General features: G+C 50.0%; 7 protein-coding genes across 7 annotated transcripts; 4 read left to right on the plus strand and 3 right to left on the minus strand.

The window, feature by feature from the left end:
* Positions 1–113: 113 nt before the first annotated feature.
* On the minus strand, positions 114–2,972 carry N7506_010550 (transcription factor domain-containing protein; the record flags this gene model as incomplete). Its single annotated transcript, XM_056959843.1, has 6 exons — positions 114–1,047; positions 1,107–1,646; positions 1,704–1,879; positions 1,930–2,426; positions 2,477–2,727; positions 2,785–2,972. The coding sequence occupies 6 exons, from the start codon at positions 2,970–2,972 to the stop codon at positions 114–116; spliced, it is 2,586 nt and encodes an 861-aa protein (XP_056809233.1).
* Positions 2,973–5,780: 2,808 nt separating this feature from the next.
* On the plus strand, positions 5,781–7,108 carry N7506_010551 (bZIP transcription factor; the record flags this gene model as incomplete). The annotated part of the gene is made up of 2 exons (XM_056959844.1): positions 5,781–6,033; positions 6,543–7,108. The coding sequence occupies 2 exons, from the start codon at positions 5,781–5,783 to the stop codon at positions 7,106–7,108; spliced, it is 819 nt and encodes a 272-aa protein (XP_056809234.1).
* Positions 7,109–8,613: 1,505 nt separating this feature from the next.
* On the minus strand, positions 8,614–9,957 carry N7506_010552 (Eisosome component PIL1/LSP1 family protein; the record flags this gene model as incomplete). Its single annotated transcript, XM_056959845.1, has 4 exons — positions 8,614–9,217; positions 9,282–9,469; positions 9,526–9,659; positions 9,840–9,957. 4 exons carry the CDS (start codon positions 9,955–9,957, stop codon positions 8,614–8,616), a joined length of 1,044 nt encoding a protein of 347 aa, XP_056809235.1.
* Positions 9,958–11,062: 1,105 nt separating this feature from the next.
* Positions 11,063–14,467, minus strand: N7506_010553 (ssDNA endodeoxyribonuclease RAD2; the record flags this gene model as incomplete). The annotated part of the gene is made up of 1 exon (XM_056959846.1): positions 11,063–14,467. One exon carries the CDS (start codon positions 14,465–14,467, stop codon positions 11,063–11,065), a length of 3,405 nt encoding a protein of 1,134 aa, XP_056809236.1.
* Positions 14,468–14,768: 301 nt separating this feature from the next.
* N7506_010554 (tRNA (34-2'-O)-methyltransferase regulator RTT10) lies at positions 14,769–18,382 on the plus strand (the record flags this gene model as incomplete). The annotated part of the gene is made up of 4 exons (XM_056959847.1): positions 14,769–14,786; positions 14,843–15,571; positions 15,618–17,555; positions 17,612–18,382. The coding sequence occupies 4 exons, from the start codon at positions 14,769–14,771 to the stop codon at positions 18,380–18,382; spliced, it is 3,456 nt and encodes a 1,151-aa protein (XP_056809237.1).
* Positions 18,383–19,359: 977 nt separating this feature from the next.
* On the plus strand, positions 19,360–20,468 carry N7506_010555 (SGNH/GDSL hydrolase family protein; the record flags this gene model as incomplete). Its single annotated transcript, XM_056959848.1, has 5 exons — positions 19,360–19,451; positions 19,510–19,592; positions 19,653–19,899; positions 19,955–20,210; positions 20,265–20,468. The coding sequence occupies 5 exons, from the start codon at positions 19,360–19,362 to the stop codon at positions 20,466–20,468; spliced, it is 882 nt and encodes a 293-aa protein (XP_056809238.1).
* An 809-nt stretch (positions 20,469–21,277) lies between these two features.
* N7506_010556 (glycoside hydrolase family 5 protein) lies at positions 21,278–22,541 on the plus strand (the record flags this gene model as incomplete). The annotated part of the gene is made up of 6 exons (XM_056959849.1): positions 21,278–21,362; positions 21,416–21,474; positions 21,525–21,677; positions 21,730–21,794; positions 21,852–21,949; positions 22,012–22,541. The coding sequence occupies 6 exons, from the start codon at positions 21,278–21,280 to the stop codon at positions 22,539–22,541; spliced, it is 990 nt and encodes a 329-aa protein (XP_056809239.1).
* Positions 22,542–23,213: the final 672 nt, after the last annotated feature.

The raw sequence follows: 23,213 nt of genomic DNA on the forward strand, positions 1-23,213 counted from the left end.
CTACCAACCCGGGCAGTGCATGTACAGGGCAAACGTATGTTTAGGTAAATACCCGTGATAAAAGCTCAATTGCGCTAAAAAAACATCCAGAGAACAAACACAGGCTGTTCACATTAGAATAGTCCCAAAAACCCATTTGACCAAGCCGAATCAGACCCTTGATATCCGTCCTCTTGACCCTCAGTTGCAAACCCATATCCCCAATTCTGAGGATCTAAACCAGCAGACTGGGCCGTATGACCATCCGCAGCCGGCGCACCGGTCATAAACGACTCAGCCGACAAAATCGGCATGGACGGATATGCATCTGCCGGAGCGGGATGAGGCGGTGGGAAATTGTACTCTGTCGGGAAGAGACCGGCAAACAGATTTCCACTGTAGTCCCAGTCCCCAGACATGGGAACTTGGAAGAAATCCGGTATCGGGTTGGTGCTGCTGAAGGATTCCGGGGAGTGGATTGCAGTGCTTGGGGTCGTGGAAAAGTCTTGAGATAGCTGCCATGCAGGTATGTGGACAGGGAGGGCGGAGTTGGCTGCTTGGCTATGGAATTGTTGCTCTGGGTTCGGGGCTAGGGCTGAGCTTGGACTCATGGGTACCACGTAGCCGGATGAGTTGACAGGTGGGAAGCCTTCCATGGTGTCGGGGATTCCAATGTTCATTTGATTGGTATTTGGGGCCTGGATTGATGAGGCAGTAGGAGGCATTGACAGATGGGGGTTGGCGGGTTGGTATTGTCTCGGGGTATGTGTAGTAAGAGAGTTGCGTCGTTTCTTGCCAACGGACTTTTGCTCCTTGCCTTCGATCGATGCAATTGCTCTCTTGCCGTCTTTTTCCACTACGACTCGAGCAATGCGTTCCAGAGTGGCACTCATGCGGGTCATGAACCCAGCGTAGTTGTTTGGACCACTGCCTGGGGTGAGTGTTGCAAAGAAGGTCGAGGCCATGGTGAGGGATTGAAGATCGGCTTGAATGTGAGGATGGCGGGTGTCCCGTAGGATGGCCGAGAATATCGTGGTTGCTGCTAAGAAGACATAGTATAACAATGACCTGATTTTTGAGTGATGAGCCAAGGAGAACAGAAACTGTGAGAGGACTGTTTCACTTACCATGTCCATGCAATGTCTCCCCATGGCATATTATTGATGAGTTTTAGTGTGTCGCGAGCAGACTGTGTGCCAATAGCTCCTGATTTTGCTGCATGTGCTTTGCTGAGGGCCTGAAGCCTTTCTGGCTCATTGCGGGCTGTTACTATGTAATTAATGAATAATGGCACCCGATGTATCATGATGAGGGCATTGTGATAAACAAAGCGTAGGCCGAGAGATGCAAATCCATACAAGAAATCGCGTTCGTCGATTTTCACTTGATGTTCGCTGAGGGGCGGAGAGTCGAGATTCCACTCCTCGAGCTCTGCGTGTAGCTCTTTCACAGTTCTGTAGATCTCAATTGGAGGACGCAGTAGTGCTTTGGCAGAGTACAGCCGGCTGTATATGCGGCCTTTTATGACGGACATTCGGCACATTTGGCGGAAGAATGTGATTTTGTGTGGAGAGCCATCAAGCCTATCACTCTCCATCTCTTCTGGAAGGGGGACGTCAAAATCATCCGGATGTTGTGATGGGGCATTTCCAATTCGTAAACATGTGCTGACATGATATTAGTGATTGCTTAGAGCGTACGAGGTGTACGAATTTTGCTCTCACCTTTGGTCAATCACAAAAGCGACCCAAAAAACCCGTCGCCTCTCTTCTTGTGCAGCTGGACTAAGGTCTGGCCTAGCGATGTCCCGATGGAGACCCATACGTTGACCAGATCGCATAGCTGCAGTTATGAGAGGTAAAGCCGACTGGGTGCCAGAGTTGCCACGAAGAAAGAACGCCTTTTTGTAATCATTAGAGCCTGGCATAAGGAAGACCGAGGGAAACGTACCATGCTGATTAATGCCTGTATACTCAGCAGATCAGTGCGCTTCAGTGCTAACTCCGTGAAGACCGACATGGCGTTCTTGAAGTATAATTCAGCTCTTTCCTTGTCTTTCTCTGACTTGTGACGACTCGAATATCGATATTCATAAGCCAAGGAAATGACCATATTGATACTGGCCCAACGAGCAGCGTCATCACACGTCTGCTGGGTATATTGCCATTCAACCATTTTCATAAATGACGACTCAAGGTAGATTGGAAAGAGACGATTGGCCGTCCGGAAAAAGTCCTTCATAAGAGAAAACACCTCAGACCTTGATGGTAGAGGCTTGAAGACCTGTGACGCAAAGAGGTCGTGGAATACATCTGGGCGCCATTGATTCCACGGATTGTCGTGAATAGAGTCTGGCGACACAATGCGCAAGAAACTGACGTCGCCTGTCTTGCTTTTGATCCACTCTATCCCTGTGCGCGATAGAATTGATAGCGAGCATGATTTCCCTAATTGCCGTGAGCCTCGGTTGATACATGAAATACTTGTAGTATCTTACCAAAATAACGAGAGTCATCTCGTTCGTCTGCTCGGAAGATAGGCGTCCCCTCAAGGTCTCCACATTTCGTCGCTAAAGATGCTGCAAGTCGGGTCGGTGGACCTGACGGGGACGGAATGTCACAGTCCGCATCGTCTTCATCATCAGAAAGGTCGTCGCTAACATCGCCTTCTTGCAAGATACCTGCCGTTTTCAACAGCGACTCGATTCTGACCAGCCGCTCTTTCAAAGATTGGACATAGTCATCGCCACTGTCATCATATTAGCTCCTGGTTCATTGCATAGTGGGATGATGGATATTGCCGGACCCTTGGTGATCTTCGCGCTTTTCTTGCTTTGTAGGGAAAACACAGTGAGTTCCGCGGCGTATGCACTGTATACAAGTTGTACTTGACCTATCGATCTCGCATTTTGTCTTTTTCCGGTGACACATCTCACAAGCCTGAACGCCCCGATCAGCGGCTGTTTGCGCCGGAACCCGCGGGGAGAGGTCCATGCGAAGCGATAAGCTCAACTTACCCTGGAATGCTGCCGTTTCAAGCCCGAGTCCATGGCTAGATGTGTTCTGGAGGCGAGAGGCGTCCAGAGCCGGCTGTTGGGGATCCGCCACTTGAGATCATATGCCAAGACTTTTGTGAAAACTCGCCCAGCGGTAAGTAGCGCTGGCGAGGAGCTAGTGGAAGATCACTATTTCTTAATTTGATCTCACTGGGATATCAGGTCGAAGTGTCAGGGAAGGGAAAAAATTATGCCTGCTTAACAATCGGAATCTGAATAATCGGGATGTCGGCACTGTCGGACTCCGTTTCTTCTGGGGTACTTTGGTGGACCTGGCGGGGTTGAGTCCCTGGATCTACAACTGACCTCAGTCATCTCGAATATGGACAGTGTACACCATACGGAGAGATGATGAAAGTATAAAGAGAAGAACTTTAATGGATTGCAAATTTGGGGAAGACGTTTTAGTATGGGGTAATTCCTTGCATATGAAGGCGACGATCAAGAACTAGAATCCTTCTAGAAACGCCCCTTTCCTTCCCCTTTTCAGTGTTTCCAGAGGTGAAGATAAGCTTAAATCATCTCGTGCGGTGAATCAGTTCCAAGCCCTCTATACCATATCTGGACAATTGGGCTAATCTCGACAGGTATCTTGATAATCTCGACATATCACGAGATTGATAAGGGACTTGGGAGCAACCAGTCAGATTGGGCTGAAAATTGGACCCCCTGGGACCCCCTGGGAAGAGCAGAAATACAAATACTGGGCATCAGCCTGGCTTTACGTGACACGGGCGGCCTTCTTCATCTTACCCGCCATTATGCGACAAGCTACAATAGGAATTTCTCTCGGAAGAACCGAAGGCCTACACATGGCCAGGCTCTTCAGAGTCCCACAGCACCCACGTCCTCACGGTCGGAGAGGGGGCAAAAAAGGTACGCTGGACTCTGCGGCCAGCTCCGAAGCCAGGCCTAGAAAAACCAAGAGGATGGGCCAGTATTCGCTGCCGCGAACCCACTTAACCGGGAATCAAGACCTTGCCCTCGGAGGCAGGAGCTAGCATCGCCAGTCGCGCCTCAGAAATCTCGTCAAATTTCCCTCCGCGGAACGTGGTGGCGAGTGCAGAACGGATCGCAGAGGCGTCCGCCAAGTCAATGAATGGCGACTCTCCGAGGCGCGATCGAAGATGGAGCAAGCCGGCCGAAGAGGTCCAAGCAGTACTTGTACTTGTACGACCTCGAACACCTTTCCGTCTCGGCACGGCTAGGATTAGAGCACGCGGCGTTTTCAGACGGACCAACCACAAGATCGGAAGCGCCTGGCGGGAGCCACTTCGTCGATGGCGGAATCATCGGCGAGCCACCGACAAGCACGCAAGACGTTTGGGAAGGGAGCCCTAGCGTGGGTGCTTTCGGAGGACAGTGGATCTGCCCCCCTGCGTTGGCGGCGCAGACCAATTCCTTGAAGTATGAAGCTTATCTCGGTTCGGATTGGCGTAGGGCTCCACGATTCAGTCCTTTGTGATGTTGACCACCAAGCCGACTCGTGTGATCTAGTACCGAGAGATGGTCGTTTCTCCGAGGGAGATGAAGCCGGCGCTTTCTAGCTTTGAGATGGGGAGATGCTCCACACGCTGCCTTGCAAGGCGATGCGATGCGACCGGGACGGAATTCCTCAGGTCATCTGTATTCGTACTCCGGTACCTGTGAGCAGATGCTCAGCATCACACCTGTCGGGCCATTGCGGAGGTGGGGGGGGAGCTGTCCTTGGACGAGTCATGTCAGTGTCAGCAGAGTCAGGTCCAGAGAAGGTCCAATGTACAGGCACATCACGACATAGCAGTATGTCATAGTTGGGAAATTCAAGTCTCCAGGTCCGCGTCACGACGCAGTGGAGAACCTCGGATGTTTTGGATTTTAGATTACCATCTAATCCAAAATGAGCTAGTACCGAGTATTACAGTATCCACTGGTCATAACGGTCCAAGCGTTGCTCATTTGGGGGCAGCTCGGGCCCGTCCCAAAGCTTCAAAGTTACCGGAATGGTATCATACGGTAAGTGGGGGGTCAACGGCATCTCCTCTTCTTCACCTTTGGTCATCTCGCAAGTATCCCCATTGTTTCTTCTACTTCATACTCCGTACTAGATCAATCATAGATCACTGGTTCTTTTTTTATATACTTCTTTTTCTCTCCTCTCTCCCTCCCTCTCTCTCTTCCCTTTCCACAGATATAAACAGGCATAGACCAAGGGCGGTCAGGCTACATCCCGACGGACGAACCAGAGGTCGCGATCACGACATAACTCCATTCTATCAGATCATCGACTAGGGCCATCTCTTCCCACATCCGCAAGCCTTCACGCTGTTTGCCTCCCCTTTTTTGACCACTTTCAATTACTCCCGCGCTTCTCATTCGTCCTACACCCTTTCTATTCCAAGTGGGCCGCGGCATGCGATGAATGTGTAGTGCCCTTTTGGTGATCGTGGCCGAGAACTCAACTTTCGAAGCCTTTTCTTCCATACGTCGTCCTACTCTATTTCCTTTTTCCCTTTTTCTGATTTTTTTCCTATTTTTTCCTGCCTCTTCTGGGTTTAATCCGTCATTTGCCTTTTTCTCTCCTGGGTTTTTTATTTATTGAATCCCATTTATCTGTATCCTGATTGCTGCAATCCCAGTCTCTCATCTGGAGGTTTCCGTGGTCAAGAGAACAAGCCCCTCTTCCGCTCACATAACCCTAAATCAAGCAGGGGGCGGAACTCTTGGATTTCTTATTCTTGATTCCTTCTTCTCCTTCTACTTCAACATGCCTGGGGAACCACCAGCTTCCGGTCCTGGCTTTGATAAACTCGAAAACTTCAATTTTCTGATGTCGCGCCACGATCCCGCAGCCAAGACTCGACAGTACTCATTTGACGCTGACAACGGGCTGGTCCCGTTTGGCAACGTGAGCATGGATTACGATCAGACTGAGGGCATGGGCGGCTTGTCCGTCAGCTCCTACGATAGTATAGAAGACGACCGCAGCTCCCTCGACCTCCGAGGTTATCCCTATCATGGTACGTGTCAAGCTTCGATGCTATTCGATTTCCTTTTATGAATTATTCTGTTTGCCCTTTTTTTTATGATTTATTATTTTGTCCAACCGTTGCATCTGTTACGCCATCGTCCTGCATGCTTCGTTTTCAGCAATCCTCGATTTTGGATCTTTGGGGGGTTGATCCATTCTCCAACCAAAACGTCACCCTTCGGAGTGATATGGTTTATGGTTTTTTTTTAAAAAAAAACGGACCCTCCGATGTGATACATCCTACACTTCCCTTTTTGTCCCTGGAGTCTTTTTTAAAGCTCGCTGCACAGGGCGATGGTCGATCGATGTGTGAGATCGCCGTCGGTGCTCCTAAACCAATTAGCGAGCACGCAATCCCGCATCCATATGGCAACCCAAGACGCCATAGCTGCCCTGCTGACCCTTGGCTTAAACATCCCCCAACTCCCCCTTCATCTTGAAGAAATGATTTGCATTCCCCGCTTGGGGCTCTTTCCTACGGGACGCTTACACCAACAGGTCCGGAGAAATCCATCAACTATAGCATCCCAGAACACATGATGCCCTACTCAGCCCACTCCATCTATCCGCCAGTGCCATATGCACCCGACGAGCTCGGCCATGCACCAGGCGCTCTCACTCCATCCGATGTCTCCTCGTCCATCTCCCCGCCCAACGGCCAGATGGGCAACACCAAGTACAGCACCTCCATCTCCGGCGACCGCATCGCCGCCGCCCTCGATCAAGAGGAGGGCGTCCGCGGTGCTGCGGAAGAGGACCGTCGCCGCCGTAACACGGCCGCCAGTGCTCGCTTCCGCATGAAGAAGAAGCAGCGTGAGCAGATTCTTGAACGCACTGTCCGCGAGACAACTGAGAAGAATGCCTCGCTGGAGGCTCGCGTCGCCCAGCTCGAAATGGAGAACCGCTGGTTGAAAAACCTTCTCACCGAGAAACACGACTCCAGCTCTAGTCGTTTGCCGGCTCCGCCTAAAGATAGCTCCAGCCTCGAGTTAAAAACTGGCGGGCCTACACTGAGACAAAAACATATCCAGCCCAAGAAAAAGGGCGTTGGCACTGACGAGTAAACGCAAAATTCAAGCGTTGATTCGTTTCTTGCATTGCCCGTTTCTTGTCTTTTGTCTTGCTGTGTATCATCTCTGCAGCGGTCTCTTTCTTCAGGGCGTTCGCTCCGATCTCTGCGTTTGTTTTCAATCTTTGCTACTCTGTCGGTCCTCCCATCTCCATTCTACTCGAGTATGGGAGGGAGACAGATGACGATATCACGACCCTTCTCTTCTTCTCGTTAGCGCGACCCGACCGTGTCTGCTCCGACTTCTAGGGATGGTCTTTTACATCCCTCTGCACTACAGATCTGATACTTTCGTTCTTACTCAACCTGTGACTCTCTACTCTCTACCTCTCTACCTGGGCCCTACTATTGTTCCCACCCGGTCCAGCCTCTTATATCTCTACGCCCCTCTCTACGTCCTTATTATTATTGGTCAGATCATGTGCTGCGAAGGCTTGTTCTATGTTGCTTTATTCCCGCGGATGCGCGGGAATGGTGAGCTGGGGGTGTTGTGGAAATGACTCGGGGAAGTCGAAATTGCTTTTTGTTTCCTTTTATTTGATTTGATGCGATGGGATCTCTCTTTTCGTTCACCCTTTGCTACCTATCCGGGTTGAACCGTGCAATTATAAACCGGTGTTTTTTTCTTTCTTTGCAATCAATCTCGAGAATTACTGCTTTCAACGAGGCCTTCGTAAGCATTAGGCAGTGTTTACAGTGTCTACCGAGGTTCGTAGCCTAACTAAGGTGCAAGATGATTGACGGATGGCGTCTTGCATGGCCAGGTCTAGCGTGATATCGTGGAGCGATTGGCTCATTATGATCGACGGCTATTGGACCGACCCAATGACGTACCAAGTGGTTTTTTTTGTTCTTGGCCCAAGTTGTCTGGGGTAAGGGTCCAAAGACCTTTTGGGCTGTGCTACTTTTTTACGTGTACGAACAGGTGCAGGCGCATACTTCCGCCTGGTAAATCCTAGTTCCCAATGTCGACATGGGACATGTGCGCATGTGTAGATCTCTGCAGGAAACAATTCCATTAAAAAACACCTAGTTAATTACCCCGGACTATCCATATCCTTTCGAACAGTAACACAAGAAGATTCAAACACGACAACGTAAGATGGTATTACATCGATTAAGGGGGAGAAAACAAGGAAACGCAGGGGAATGAGAAGTAAAAAAAAGGAACCAAACCCTATCTCAGGGCTATCTCCATACTCCGGGGAGAAAAACTCCACTTGAACCAGAGGGAAAAAAAGTGGACTTGCCCGAGCACGAACAACGGCTCTGAGATCACGACATGTGAGCAGTCTCTGCTGGGAGACATTGCGTGATGGAAGATCAAACCGCAGGAAATAGAAAACGCACATATATTGGATATGTGAGGCGCGGAATATTGAAATATTCAAACAGAGAAAGGAGGGGACAGGCGAGCGCTAGCTCACTGGAAATCCAGCCGTCAGATTCGTCAAAGGTCGATTTTTTTCTTTTCGTTTTCTTTCTGTTTTCAATCTTCGTTTATGCGGCGATTGGCTCACGCTCCTCCTCGCGGCCTCGTACCTCACCGTCGATGGTGCTGACACCGTCCTCATTGTCCTCATAGTTGGGGTGCTGGTCAGCCGGGAGCCAGGAGTCACGGTCACCGGGCAGAGGCTGGTCCTGAGAGGAGAGGTCGACGCCCTCGCGGTTCTTGCTCACGTTGGAGCGGTGACGCTGAGAGAGGGTGCGGGAGCGGGTGGAAAGGCTGGACTTGACGACAGCCTTGGAAGACACCCAGTTGCTCAGGGCATCCTCACAGTCCTGAATGATAGCCTTGGAGGCATCATAGCCGTCATAGGCGTGACGGGTCTCACCGGGAGTGACGGGGGTGTCGTCAATGAGGTCGAGGAGGTGCTTTCCATAACCGGCGACGATGGCCACCTTCTCGCAGTGCTCGCGAAGAGCATCGAACTGGTACTGGAAGGCAGCCTTGACCTTCTCACGGGTGATGTTGGACAGCTGTGCCTCGGCAACGAGGGACTCGGCTTCCGCGCGGACAAGCTCTTGCTCCAGAACGACAATGCGGGGGAGTTGGGATCCTTGTACTTGAGCTTGGCGATCTCGTCGGTGATCTTCTGCTTGCCTGTGGGGGCGTAGACGTATTAGCATGGGTGCTTTTTTCACGGGTTATATCACGGAGCGGGAACCTACGGTCACGGCTGGGCTGGACGGAGGCCTCGATGTTGCGAATGCTCTTGATGGTAACACGGTATTGGTCGTAGCGGTCGACAAAGAGGTCCTCAAGCTCGCCAATCTCGTAGATCAGCACACCGAGCTTATCCGTTACATCGGACACATCCTCATCGCACGCTTCACCCCAGATGGACAATTGTTGCTGCGATTCAATTAGCATATACTTCATATATGAAACGCGACTTGGTATCCTCGTACAGCGACTTCCATGCGCTCCCGGGCGACGAGCTCCATGCTGCGCATGACGTTCTTCTCCATCTTGACGAGCTGCGACAGCTTCTTGGCGAGGTCGGGGCCGAAGGCGCCGGCGGCGTTCTTACGGAAAGCATGTCCTAGTTGCAGTCAGTAAAATTGTTCATTCCGCGACGATCACTTCCGACGAGAGGAGATCTCCCATGCGGCCACTCCCGGTCCCCGAACGTGGGCGGATAGCGGCCCAATCAGGCTCCCTCGAACCGCCGAACGGTCAATCGTGCAATCGAGCACATCAATCGCATCGCGATGGCACTCACCAATGCCTCCCTTGCCCAGCCATCTTCCGCTCTTAGTTGTTGACAGAGGTGGTGGAGGGCTCTCGATCTGCGAGGCGGTCGGGGCGCGCGACTGGCGCATAGAGTAGGTGCGATGCATGGCGGGTGGAATAGGGGGTACGGAGTCAAGATCGAGGTCGAGGTCGAGAGAGAGAGAGATGAAAGAAAGGTGGATGCAGGATCGAAGATGTTCCTGCAGAAAAGAAATTAAGCAAAGGTTTAGTGCCTTGCGCAGTAGTGACGTGGGATAAAAAGAGGGGGCAGATCTTTTTTTTTTTTTTTTGGAGCACTCACTGAACGGGATGTGACGGAAGAACTGAATGCAACCGGATCGACACAGGGGAAGATATATGGAGCAACGACAGATGTGGATTGCAGAGAAAGCTGCTTTTGGGGGGGAAAGTTCTCCTGATCGGGAGGAAGCTCTCGGGAGGTGACGTCGACAATTTCTGCCCAGCAACGAACGAGATCAACAGCCAAGGGGGAGGTTTCGGATTGGTGGAGCTGGGGCTGGAAAAGTTCAAGCACCAGTCAGCGATTGCTCAGTGTAACAGTGTTTGCTAGTCTCTCTGAGAGTCAATAGCGTCGATCTCTTCGAGTTGCACTTTTTCGAGTCTTCACGATCGCCGACGTCATCTGATGTCATCAGTCGAGTTCACCAAACTCTAACATGTCATCGACGTTGCAGTTCCTGGGAACTTGGACAAGCCTGAGAAAGGGGCATGGAGATTGGAAAGGTCGTGAAAATTTGAAGAGGGAACTCTCTGGTTCAGGTTCCAACGTTCTCGAGTTCTCTCTCTCCAGGGCGGAGTTATTGCAGACTTTGCAAATCTTTCAAAAATCCCCAGGAAGTGACCCATCGACCATTCTGTAGAAATGTATGTGTCTATAAATATTCAAGCTTTTTCACTTTATATTGCATTGTAGCCTCATTGCTTGCAGTTCCACAAAGTTCCACTGATCGCTGGGATCCGTGGGGAAGGCCCATGTGGAATCTTTCGATTCCGTCTAGAACCGCCCTAGCGCACACATGGTCAACTTCCACTTTGGCTATTTATTCGTCTTCTTTGACATGCCCCTAACACTCGGATACGAGATGGCGTACTAATCACCCTCAAATAGACGTATATGCCATTGATGTCGCGTTCCAAGGATTTAATTATAGTACAAAAATACAAAGTGAACCCAAAGATTGGAGCTGTCTTTCATGCATCCTGAGAGTCCGCACGGCGTGTCTTTCGTTTCTTACTTGCGCCAGCCTTTCCTTTAGTGGATGCAGTGCGTTTGGTCTTCTTCTGCGGACCAGATGCCTCTGCGTCAGCGTCGTCAGCTCCAGTCTCATTATCGCCCGACAAGCTTTCGCCGGTCTGAGCTTCTTCCCGTAGTCGATTGAATGCCTGTTCCATGCGGCTAGGTCCACCTCCACGAGCGCGAGGCGCGAAAGCGCCCGCGCCTTGGGGACCCTGCATGAACTGGGTGATGTTCGATTGAGTACCCTCCTGCCCGCGTCGGTTCATGTCACGGATGACCGGGACTAGAACCTCATCGGTGCGCTCTTGGCTCCAGCCTATTGTTGCCATGAGGAAGTTCCTCAGCCCATTGAGGTCAGGGACACCCCACTGGAACTGAGATGGGTCGTTATCAACCTCAGGTTCCAGATAGGCTTCGTCAACTCGGGTATCAGGGAAAGAGGGTGGTAAGAAGATCTTGGATGCCTTCTTTCGGAATTTCTTTCGGAATGCCAAGTGAACATCGTCTGGATTGTTTGCACCCATTTGCACCTGAGCCCACCAATCACGGAACTCTTCCAGGCTTCCAAACTCGGTAACAATCTCCAGAGCAGTGACGGGACCGATACCGGGAATTCCTTCTGTGTAATCACTACCCAGAAGGTGGGCAAAGCTGATCAGCTTTTGTCGATGGAGCGCGTATTCTTTCTCGAGGTCTGAGGTCAAGTAGCACTCGACAAATTTACTTTGATTGAACATGTTCTTGTAGACTCGCGTTCCTCCAAATAGGAAGATATCACTGTCGTCTGTCACGATTCCATCCACGAGGCCGAGCGATACCAGTTTGGCACATTGCGCTTCGGCTTCCATAGGGGCGGTGATATACGGCAGCCCAAAGAGAGTCAACAACTGCTGACACTCGTTGATCATGATGGTAGTCACCTCATCAGCATCACGGCGCTCATTTTTCTGCTGATTTCGCAGCTGTTTCAGTTCTTGCTCGTAATCGAAGACTTCCTGGTTAGGCACAGCAGAGTTGAGAGTGTTGGCAAATCGGGCGTGCTCTTCACCCTCCGCTGCAAGCTGCTTGAACAGATCTTCATCTTCTGGGTCGCTATAATCGGCTTGGTCCTGAATGAAGGCCTCGGATTGCTCCAGCTCTTCAAACGGCTGGGCACTGGGCTGAGCTCTCTCTTGGTGGGAGACGACTGTGATCTCAGGGCCTTGCACAGGCTGCTCGGGCATCACGTCTTCAAATTCAGGCGAGGCGGATTTTTCACTGCGTGGAGATTGCGACTTGGAGGCGAAAACCTGCTGCTCCTGTGGCTTTCCTGGGGTTTCGGACAATCTTTCGCGAGGGGTCAAGTCGCCTTGAACTGATTCACTTGGGTGCTTCTCGTCAACCTTGTTTGTTATATCATTGTAAACCTTTTCGATCTCTTCAACCCCTGGAGTCTGCTCCAGGGTAACGTCTTTGGTCTCCGAGACTTTAGTTTCGGATATGTTTTCTTCGCTTTGTTTCCCTTCCTTTTTCTCATTATCCACAATCCTTTCTGTGTCGGATAGCTCATCAAGATCAATGATATCTGGCGAGCGACGATTGAAGAGAAATTGGTGGTCTTGCGCTGCAGCCTGATCATCCACATCAGGGCCAGGGGCTGGTTCGGTGACGAACTCTGCGTTCGAGCGCTCTCCAACGAACCATGGCGGGAGTGGATCTGATTGATTTTTCTTTGGCGAGGGCTCTTTGAAAAATCCTCCTGCGTTCTCGTCGACCTCGCTATCATTGGGCTTTTTATCCGAGGCTTTGGAGAGCTTGATAGATTCAAAGGGAAGAGGGCCATTGAATGCATTGGGACCTTGCGCTGGCTTCTTCGAAATCTTTGTTCTTGCCACTGCGGCAGCGAAATCCATCCCATCATCGCTTTCAGAGTCAGGATCTTGCATCGTTTGATGAAAGGGGGCTGGATCAAGCGGTTTGTTTATGGGGATCTCGGGTATCTCCTCGTCCGCATGATCTGGCTGCAAAGAGAGAGCGATAGCCTGCTCTAGATCGTCATCTTCACCGTCGAAAAACCCATCAGTATCGTTGTTCTGTTGCTGTGCACCGATGTTGCCCTCAGCCTCAACGAAGAGCGAATCGTCATCATGCTTCTTGGCCTGGCTCACTGAATGACGCCCTGCGGATTGACGTGATTCCTGCAAGGCTCTTCTCATGTCGAATGTTTTGTCTTCTTGCAACTGAAGCGACTGGTCAAACACACCCTCCCGAAGAAATGGCAGTTTGGGAAGTCGGTTCAGTCCCTCGATTGGAACATCCTCGAAGACATCTTCGTCCGAGGCCTCCTCATCATCAGAAACGACCTCGGGCTTATCTAAATCGATAGGCCTTTCTTCTTCACCCTCCTTATTTCCAACAACACCTAAGACCCATCCACCTTCGTGTTCGCGATCCTTGACCAGCACATATTCTCTCCCACGCTCTCCCGCGATGCGCTGCCCAGAGTTGTAAAACGCCTCTTCACCATTCATGCCGTTGATGTTCATTAATCGTTGTGTCAGGTCATTGCGCTCGGCGACCCGATCGATTTGAAATTTCGAAAAAGCCATGCGGTCTGGAAACATCGTGTCTAGCTGCTCTTTCGAGTAGCCCATTCGCAGTCTACTTCGCAGTCTTGCAGCGTTCAGAATGTTGTATCGGTCGGTGGCTGGCAGGCTGAGGAAAAACGGACTGTCGAAATCGATCTTAGAGAAATCGTAGAGATTGATGTCCTGGCCCTGGTGAAACTGACGAGCGTACTCCTCCAGTTCTTCCTGGGACATTATGCGGGGGTCGTTTGGCGCTCCCATATCCTGAAGTGAAACGTCCAGGCTTGGTAAATGGTATGCATCCTTCTTCTTGAACTTTCGACTTTGTTGTTTTTCTTTATCTGTCATGAGTGCCTCGTCTGCATATACCGGAACATCAGGAACTTCTTCCTCTTCCAATCTTGAGTTTGCATTGCGTCGACGGGCCTCTTCTTCCTCCGCGCTGCGTTGCATTTGTACCGCCAGCAATTTTCCAGCAGTCCTCGCCGCATCTTCTCTGTGACCCTCTCGTCTATTTTTTCGTCCGGCGATTGTCTGCCTTTTCATCACTGGCGCCCCGCCATCGAAGACGAAGACAGGCTTGATGCCGAAATAGAGCAGCTTGCAGATGCGACGGAAGAATCCAACGACATGGGAATTTCGAAGCGCATTGCCCTCTTTATCTCGTACTGCCTTGAGAAATTGATAGATCCAGATCGACGCGTCGACGGCGAGCCGTCTCTTGTTGAGTGTTTCGAGTTTGATGGGGCGAGCGCAAGGCTGCACGACCGTCCAAAGGCCGGTGACACCCATCGCGAGTTTCAGGAATATCAGGTCATTAAGTTGTGTGAAGAAGGGCCCGTATGGTAGAGTCCACACATCCGTTCCATTTGGCGAAACAGGAGCTCGCGGGAACTTACCGGTGACGTGAGAGGCAGCGTCATATCCCGCGCCAGTTGACACGAGATCACGTGGGCAATATCTCTTCTTTGGGACTAGCGTAAATTAGTAACCCATCGAAAATGAAGTGGGCTTTTTTTGGATAGTGGGATGTATGCTGGTTCCGAGGCAATTGAGATATTGTAAATCCTGCTGATGTGCGAAGAGACCAGCAATGTCTCTCTCACTTGAGGTCAGTGCTTGATACAAGATGTAGCTTTGGAGTTGCCACGCTGACTCGAAGTACAGCACATTGATGCTTGTCTCCCGATATCAGCATTAAAGACGTTTACTTGGGGTGAGCAACAATTCATCTTCCAAGGCCAGGGCACTCTTTTCCGCGTGGTCAATGCCATCACTGGTGCAGTGTCTGCGCAACTGCAGGTCTTCAAAAGAAACAATGTTCACGGATTCATTGCTTTAAATCAACCAAAGGATGACCCAAATACCGTGCAACTCCTCGTTTGGGGCGGTCGCTCGGTGCGAGTGATTGATCTCTACATACCATCTGATGCAAGTCCCAATTTGTCCGCATCTAGTGCCGAATTTAATGCCCCGGACTGGATCATGAGTGGGTGTGCAGCTGCCGCAACTGGTCATTATGGGGGATTCTTGATCACCGCCAACAACGCACTTCTCAGCCTCGAAGTGGTTAAAAGTAGCCTTCCTGAGCGAACGACAGCTATATCCATATACCAGCTGGCTACGAGTGTAAAGTCTATTCTCTATTCAGCCGATGTCATTGCGCTGTCCGCTTCGCACGTTCTCATGGCCGCTGGTACTGTGTTTGGAGAGATCATCGTGTGGTCGTGCTTTTTGAGCGAAGGACGGCATAAAACCGATGCAGTTCGATCCATTCACCACTTCTTCACGGGCCATGAAGGGTCAATCTTCAATGTCCGGATTTCTCCTCAGATCCCGTCCTTGTACTCAAACCATCCTGGTCGCTTCCTTGCCAGTTGCAGCGATGATAGAACGGTCAGGATTTGGGACATCTCGGATTGTGATTACAAAACAGCCCAAGATCCTTCAGCATATTCGACAGATGGTTATGATCTGCGAAGCACTCGGCTTCGGCCCTGTCGGGGCACGTGAGCAGGCTGTCGGATCCGAGTCATGCGTGGTTCAAGCATTTGGCCATGCGGCTCGCATCTGGGGTGTCTATTTCAGATCAATCAAAAATAAGGATCAAACACATGTGGGTCTTGTTTCTCGAGGAGAGGATTGCACGTGTGTCTTGTGGGACTTGAGCTGGCAGGCATCCTCAGCTGGCGCAACAAATTATCAACTCAAAGAGGCCTCCTCCACAGAACCGCATATTGGAAAGCACATTTGGTCTTTGGATCTTCACAGGCTCGGGTCTGAAACTGTGATCTACACGGGTGGTGCAGATGGAGCGTTGAAACGATTTTCCATCAGGGAGAATGACGATACACAGCTGCCAGCTCCTCCGCCTCCTGTGCCGGAAATCCCTGGATTTCAAAGGAAGAAGAAGCAGGCCACAAGTAACAGGGCTAGAGCATTTGCATTTGTGTCGCCAAACTGCCTGTTCTGCATATCAACAAATGGGGAAATTCAGCTTGGAGATATAGACCGAAAAGGGGAATCAGCGACTACCTGGGAGACACTGTGCGAAGTACCTGAGCTTGGCTCTTTTGCGGTGATCACTGGTCTACCCCACAAAGGTCTGGCATTAATTGGTAATTCCAGGGGACTGGTTCAACTCTACAACCACGCTGCTAGATCATTTGTCGACATTACCAATGTTGGCACTCGGCCCCTTGGATTGTTTTTCCTGAGCGACTCTTCCTCGACACAATCAACCCAGTCGCCCAAACAGATCGTCTTTCTCGTCTGTTATCCCGCAAGAGAGGAGGTGACACTTGTCACAGTCTCTGATTGGGACTCCGAGAACCTAAAAACCGAGACTGTCACAATTAACCTGCCATCTACATTCATAGTATGCAGTGCAGCTCTCATCTTCGGGGGGCAATATTTGATGGTTGGCTCGAAGTCAGGCGGTCTTGCCTTGTACAAAACACCCAAGAGTCACGAGCTCTCCGAGCCGATCTTGTTGGACCGACGGATTCATGGCCGAGAATTCGTCAATCATATTCGCATAGTGTCATCGACCCACCATATCGATGGCACAAAGTCGGAGTTCATGTTGACATGTGGTCGAGATGGCACTTACTGCCTCCATGAACTAAAACTCGACGGGAAAGACGATGGTGCTATATCTATGGAGATAGTGCATCGCACGGCATCGATGATTGGCGGAAACATAGAGGGTGCTTATGTCGATGAGACCACCGGTGATTTCATGCTGTACGGGTTCAGGTCGCAGGAATGGGTTCTGCGCAACGAGTCCAAATTGACGGATATCATAACCATTGCCTCTGGTGGATTCCGTCGAGACTGGGCATTTTGCCCAGGGACAAAGGATGAAGATGCTTGCTTCGTGTGGCGAGGCGATGCCTCTCTGGTGGTAACCCGTATACAACCTGATGCCAGCAATCTGCTCCGAGCCGGTGCTCATGGTCGTGAACTCAAGGCTGTTGATGTATTCTGTGCTCCTGAGGGGAGCCGACCGCTAATCGCTACAGGCGCAGAAGATACCACTGTGCGCCTTTTCGCACCAACGCCCACGGTGTCCAGCAGTCCATGGGGCACCTTTGAGTGTATGCGCGTGTTGGATACTCACAAATCCGGAATTCAACAAGTCAGCTGGTCCAAGGATGGGAAATATCTATTTACCAGCGCTGCGTTTGAAGAGTTCTTCGTGTGGAGAGTCCGTGCTGTTCCGTCATTCGGAATTGCCACGCAATTGCTGGCCGCTAGTCCGAAGGATGACCCAAGCTCAGATCTACGGATCTTGAGCTTCGATATGCTGGAAGTGAAAGAGTTGAATGGAGAGCAAGGCTTCCTCTTGTGTCTCGCATTTTCAAACTCTACCATCAAAGTAAGCATGTCTTCGCCTCGCGTGGAACGACCTTGCTGACGCTAACATTGTTCTAGATTTTCCACTTCTCACCCTCTGCGGGTCAATTCAGCCTTTTGGCCCGCGGAACATACATGACCAATTGTCTGACTCAAACACATTTCTTGGTCACTGGCTCTTCAGTGAACCTAATCACCGCAGCCACTGATGGCTACTTCACGTTCTGGGATTTGACCAACACACTTTTACCTTTTTACACAATTACTGAATCTATCTTGGAAGCCAAAGAGACCTTTGCCAGGTCGGTAACCGCTCCAGCAGATGATATCACATGTGAAGGTCGATACCAGATTCATGCCAATAGTATCAAGGGCATGGAATTGGCACCTTTGTCCGACACAGCTGCAGTCATTGTAGCTGGAGGCGACGACAACTCTCTTTCTGTGTCTCTCTTGCAGACCTTTAGCTCCAACACAGGCACAAATGCGGATGTCGCCACAGTCTCTATCCCAGATGCTCACGCGGCGGCCGTGACAACTGTGAAAATCCTCAGTCAAGAACAGATCAGTGATGCTGCTTCAAACACTGAGACCACAAAATTGATTCTGGCGACATCAGGCAATGACCATCGAGTCAAGCTTTGGTCGGTCGTTGTCGACACCACTCAGCCTGGTACCCAGGGAATCAATGTGGAATTCTTACTCGACAGATACAGCGCGGTCGCAGATGTATCTTCACTGGGTCTTCTTCGCGACCAGAGCTCTGAAAGCAAGCCCGGGTCTCACGGTGGTCAAGCGCAGTTGGTAGTATGCGGCGTCGGCATGGAGATGTTTGGTGTTACGTCCTAATGAACCCGACCGGTATGATGACGAAGGAATGTCTTATGTACATAAATCCCTGTTTCTTTCTTCAGTAGATGCATATAAGGAAACGTACTCTGTACAGTAATGAAAGAAGGCGCTAGGTAGCAAATTAATGCATGACCTCGGGTCCGTGTCCAAACCGGAAAGGCCTTCTCTGCACCACCGCATCTCCATGGAGTAGAGCAACCTTGCATAACAACCTTGGAAAGTGTCTGAAGTAACCAGTCACGCTAAGCCATCTAGAGCAAATTTCTCCCGGTTCCTTCGAATACCCCGCAATATCAGGCAGTTTGCGGCAAGTCCTTGTTGAATATGGAGGAAAAGCCGTGATCCGGAGTGATGCACTGATTGAGACGATCATTGACAGCCCTCGGAGGAATCGTGAAACTTGAGTGTTCCCTTTCGCCCCACCTGGGCACTGATCCATGGATACAATCTTCTCATCGAACAACCCTATCTAGTTCAATGTTGTTCCCGAGGTCCCGTTGTGACGCTTACCCCAAGCAAGGACGGAGAGCATACAGAGTACCCCGCACAGGTCAACAGAGATAACCCCACCCTCTATCATGTGCGGTGAAAAATAGACAGTACCGCCCCTTATACATATACCAAGCAATTTCTTACTTAGATATAGTCATGACTTTACATTCTATTACATGAATCTCAAAGGGGTTTGTGCCGTAAAATATCGATTCGGCGGTACCTACATGTATGTACATAAATCACAGATTTTCCAATAGTTAGATATAATTCTGGCAATCTACGGAGTAAAAGTGGAGAATTTGGGGCTGGGATCATCTCTGTTGACCCTGTATGGAGTAGATCGACATACGGGGTATGCAAGGCAGGAGCTCCGAGGGATACATATTTGAGATTCAAAACTTTCGCCAGATCCACTCAGTACCTACTTTATTTCTCCTTCGTCTTATATTCAAGATTGCGATTGGAAAATATACTTCATTATGAAGCATTTCTTGCAGCTGATCGCTGGCGTTGGCGTTGCAGCGGCAGTGCCTCTACAGCATCGCGCTGGCACGACATACTTTTTCACCTTGTCAGAACTGTTCCACTCGGCAAATCATTGGGAACGCAAAGCTGACTTGTTATCCTAGTGGTGACTCTTATACACAGACAAACTTCGATATCAATGGCACCCAGCCATCTGCCGGAAATCCCATGGGAAATCCAACAATTGGTGAGAGCAGAATCTGACCTTGATTGGGCTTGAAGAGGAATGCTGACTGTGGGTCGCAAGGAACCGGTACAACTGCCGGAGGCATCAACTGGGTAGGAGATTTGACCACCGTCGAAAACTCTTCGCTGGTTCTCAGCTATAACCTTGCGGTTGGAGGAGCGAGCATCGACAACTCCATTGTCAATACGAGTGTCAAGGATGTGACAACTCAAGTCAGTGACTTTGAGCGGACTTACAGTAACAAGCCTGAATCCGCACCGTGGACTTCGGAGAACGCGGTCTTTGGGGTTTGGATTGGGATCAATGAGTATAGCCACCTCAGTCCCCACCGTTGACCAGAATTCTAATATACAGTTTTGCAGTATCGGTTCGGCCTACTCGAGCAACGAAGCTAGTGTGTTAGTTCCAAAATTGCTGGCGCAGTATAAGTCTCTCATTGAGAAGATTTACGCAAATGGTGGACGAAAATTCCTTATACTTAATGTCCCACCCACCAGCCGGTCTCCCCTGCTTCTCGATCAAGGGACAGATGCTGTTGAAGCTCACGCGAAATGGCTCGCATATTACAATGAGAGCCTCCAAAAAATGATTGATGACTTCAAAGCAAACAATTCCGGGGTACGCGTTTATCTTTATCCCAGGGGATTGTATGACATAGCTAACCTCGCTTAGACGACCACTGTTCTTTACGATAGCTGGACATTCATGACGAAGGTTCTCGACAGTCCCGAGACCTATGGATTCCCGGATGCAACTTGTATAAATGATGACGGCACCAGCTGCGTCTGGTGGAATGATTATCACCCAGGCCAAAAGTATCATAAAATCCAGGCGGCGGACATGAAACCTCATTTGCAGGCACTCGGTGCTTGGTAGGCAAGATCTCCTGTCAATTCATTCTGTGGAGTCGGAACCTTGGAAGATGAAATTCGAGTTCAATCTCCAAGAAATCCTTCCAAAGGTTGTGCAGGGGTGTTGTTTCATGCAAATCGAATGTTGGGTTTCTGATTGTTTAGGTCCCTGTTTCAGCTGTAGTGCAATTGATTGACGGTCTATATGGAGATATCTCCAACATTTTTCTACTAAGTGCGTGAGTGCAATATCAACAGCAAGCTGCAAGCAAGTAAATTTCTCGACATTCATTGTGTATCTGTACTCCGTAGCTGAATTATGTTCAAAATGATCAGAACCCCAGCAGTGTCGTCCCCCACAAAAACGCCGATCAATGCCTGAAGCGCCACGGGCTTGCCAAGTGGGGGAGCCAAGAATATCGCTCTAGTCAAAACCCACCCAAGAAAATCCTGGTGGAGAGCAATGGCAGATAGACACCCGGAAACCTATTAATGTCCGGTATAGTTGCATGTCCTGGCCGCTATGCGCCTTCGTAGTGTACGCGTTGAATATCGAAAGCCTGAATCAGGACCTCCGAAGGAAGATGAGCATATGCTCCGTGTCTTTATCTGGTCTAGTTTCTAACATCAGTGTTTTTGTATTTGTTCCGACCCTAGTTATTCGGAAATGTCTCGGGGGATCAAATGTGGTGTTGAGAAGTCTATAAAATGCAGTACTACCTGCTATAGAGAATGTAAAGAGTCAAAGCATCTGATCTTCCTTTTCAGAACTTTGAACACTTCAACTCTGGCCCCGAAATCGAGTTTTAGAGAAACAGATCTCAGTGTCACAGAATGAGATTTGATCACCTTGCACTGCTCGCTGCTGTTGCTGGATCTGCAGCAGCGACCCCCGTGAAGAGAGCTTCACCCTTCCAATGTTCGACAATGACTTCCAAGCAGCTAGTACGACATGCTGATTTTGTGGTGTAGGGTTCGGCACAAGCGAGTCGGGAGCTGAGTTCGGCGAGGGCAATCTTCCTGGTACATATGTGAGTGAGGATATGGTGTCAATTTGACACACCGAGGCTCATCAACATAGGGAACCGACTATATTTTCCCAGACACCAGTACCATCAAGACACTGAATGGACTTGGAATGAATATCTTCCGGGTGGGTTTCCGCATGGAGCGATTGTCACCCAACTCCTTGACAGGAGCACTGGATGATTCCTATTTGGGTAATCTGACTTCTGTAAGTGATCATGACTCTGCTTTTGGAAGAGATTGGGCTTATTTGGTGATAGGTGGTGAAAGCTATCACCGATATGGGAGCTCATGCTGTGCTTAATCCGCATAATTACGGAAGATAGTAAGTTATTGAAAGAGAGGTATAAAGCGCGGGCGGGAAACTGATAGGGTTCTATAGCAATGGCGACATCATCTCGAGTACTTCAGACTTCCAGACTTTCTGGAAGAATGTCGCAGGCGAATTCGTGTCCAACAAGCTTGTTGTGTTCGACACCAGTGAGTGGCACCGCTGATCGAGCATCTTAGCCAAGATGAATTGCTGATTTCCTCATTCACAGACAACGAGTTTCACGACATGGACCAGGATCTTGTGTTGAAGCTCAACCAGGCAGCCATCGATGGTATTCGTGCAGCTGGAGCAACATCCCAGTACATCTTTGTTGAGGGCAACTCCTACACAGGCGCCTGGACTTGGACGGACGTCAACGACAACCTGAAGGACCTCACGGACCCGCAAGACAAGATCGTGTACGAGATGCACCAATACCTTGATTCGGATGGATCAGGAACGATCGAAACATGTGTGTCGACCACGATTGGAAAGGAACGCGTGACAGCCGCGACGCAGTGGCTGAAGGATAACAAGAAGGTCGGAGTCTTGGGCGAGTTCGCCGGTGGTGTGAATGATCAGTGCAAGACGGCTATCACTGGGATGCTGGATTATCTTGGCGATAACACGGACGTCTGGCTGGGTGCGCTGTGGTGGGCGGCCGGTCCTTGGTGGGGTGATTATATCTTCAGTATGGAGCCGACGAGTGGCACCGCATATGAGGGTATGCTGTCGACACTGAAGCCATACTTCGTATGAAGCCCTCACATTTGGGAAGGATCTTTGTTGACGACGGGATTGCGTTGACAACCACGCTTACTCGTATTGGGAAAATCATTTTGATTAAAGTTGTTTGGGCGCGCAGCATTTTGCCCAGTGAAGTAATCCAATTGCAGATCAGCCTTGGCGCCAATTTCCAAGATTGACGATCGCCCATGCGATCAATGCGATCATATGTCATTCTGAACATGTAGTACATGCATAAGAGCAGCTAGTTAGTTAAATACAGAGTACAGAGTACGTAAGTCTCATATGTATCCATTGATCATTTGGGTAACTAGATGGGTAAGCGATCTACGAAGTAACTAACTACAGTACGAAGTGTTCACATGCACGTAAAGTTGTGCTTGGAAATATGGACCTGGAACGTTGTGATGTACTCCGTAGGTTCGTCAGTGAAAGCTTTAGCTCGAAAAAGAGTCTACGTTTGTTGTAAATATAGAAACAGGCACCAATGAACGGCGGAAATGCTGCGTGGTTGACGGAGTCCACCGAGCGGAATACAAGACTTCGGGAGACGGCATATAATGCCAAGACAAAAACGGGGGAGCCTATCTGAGATACACTTGCAAAAAAGTGACTGAGATTACGCATGGAAAATTTTGCGGATCCACAAGGCTGTTCAGGGTAGAAAGGGTGACGAGGCGTCGG

This window comes from Penicillium brevicompactum (assembly GCF_028827555.1).
Source record: "Penicillium brevicompactum strain IBT 35665 chromosome Unknown utg000006l_segment0_segment0, whole genome shotgun sequence".
Classification (NCBI taxonomy): Eukaryota; Fungi; Ascomycota; class Eurotiomycetes; order Eurotiales; family Aspergillaceae; genus Penicillium; species Penicillium brevicompactum.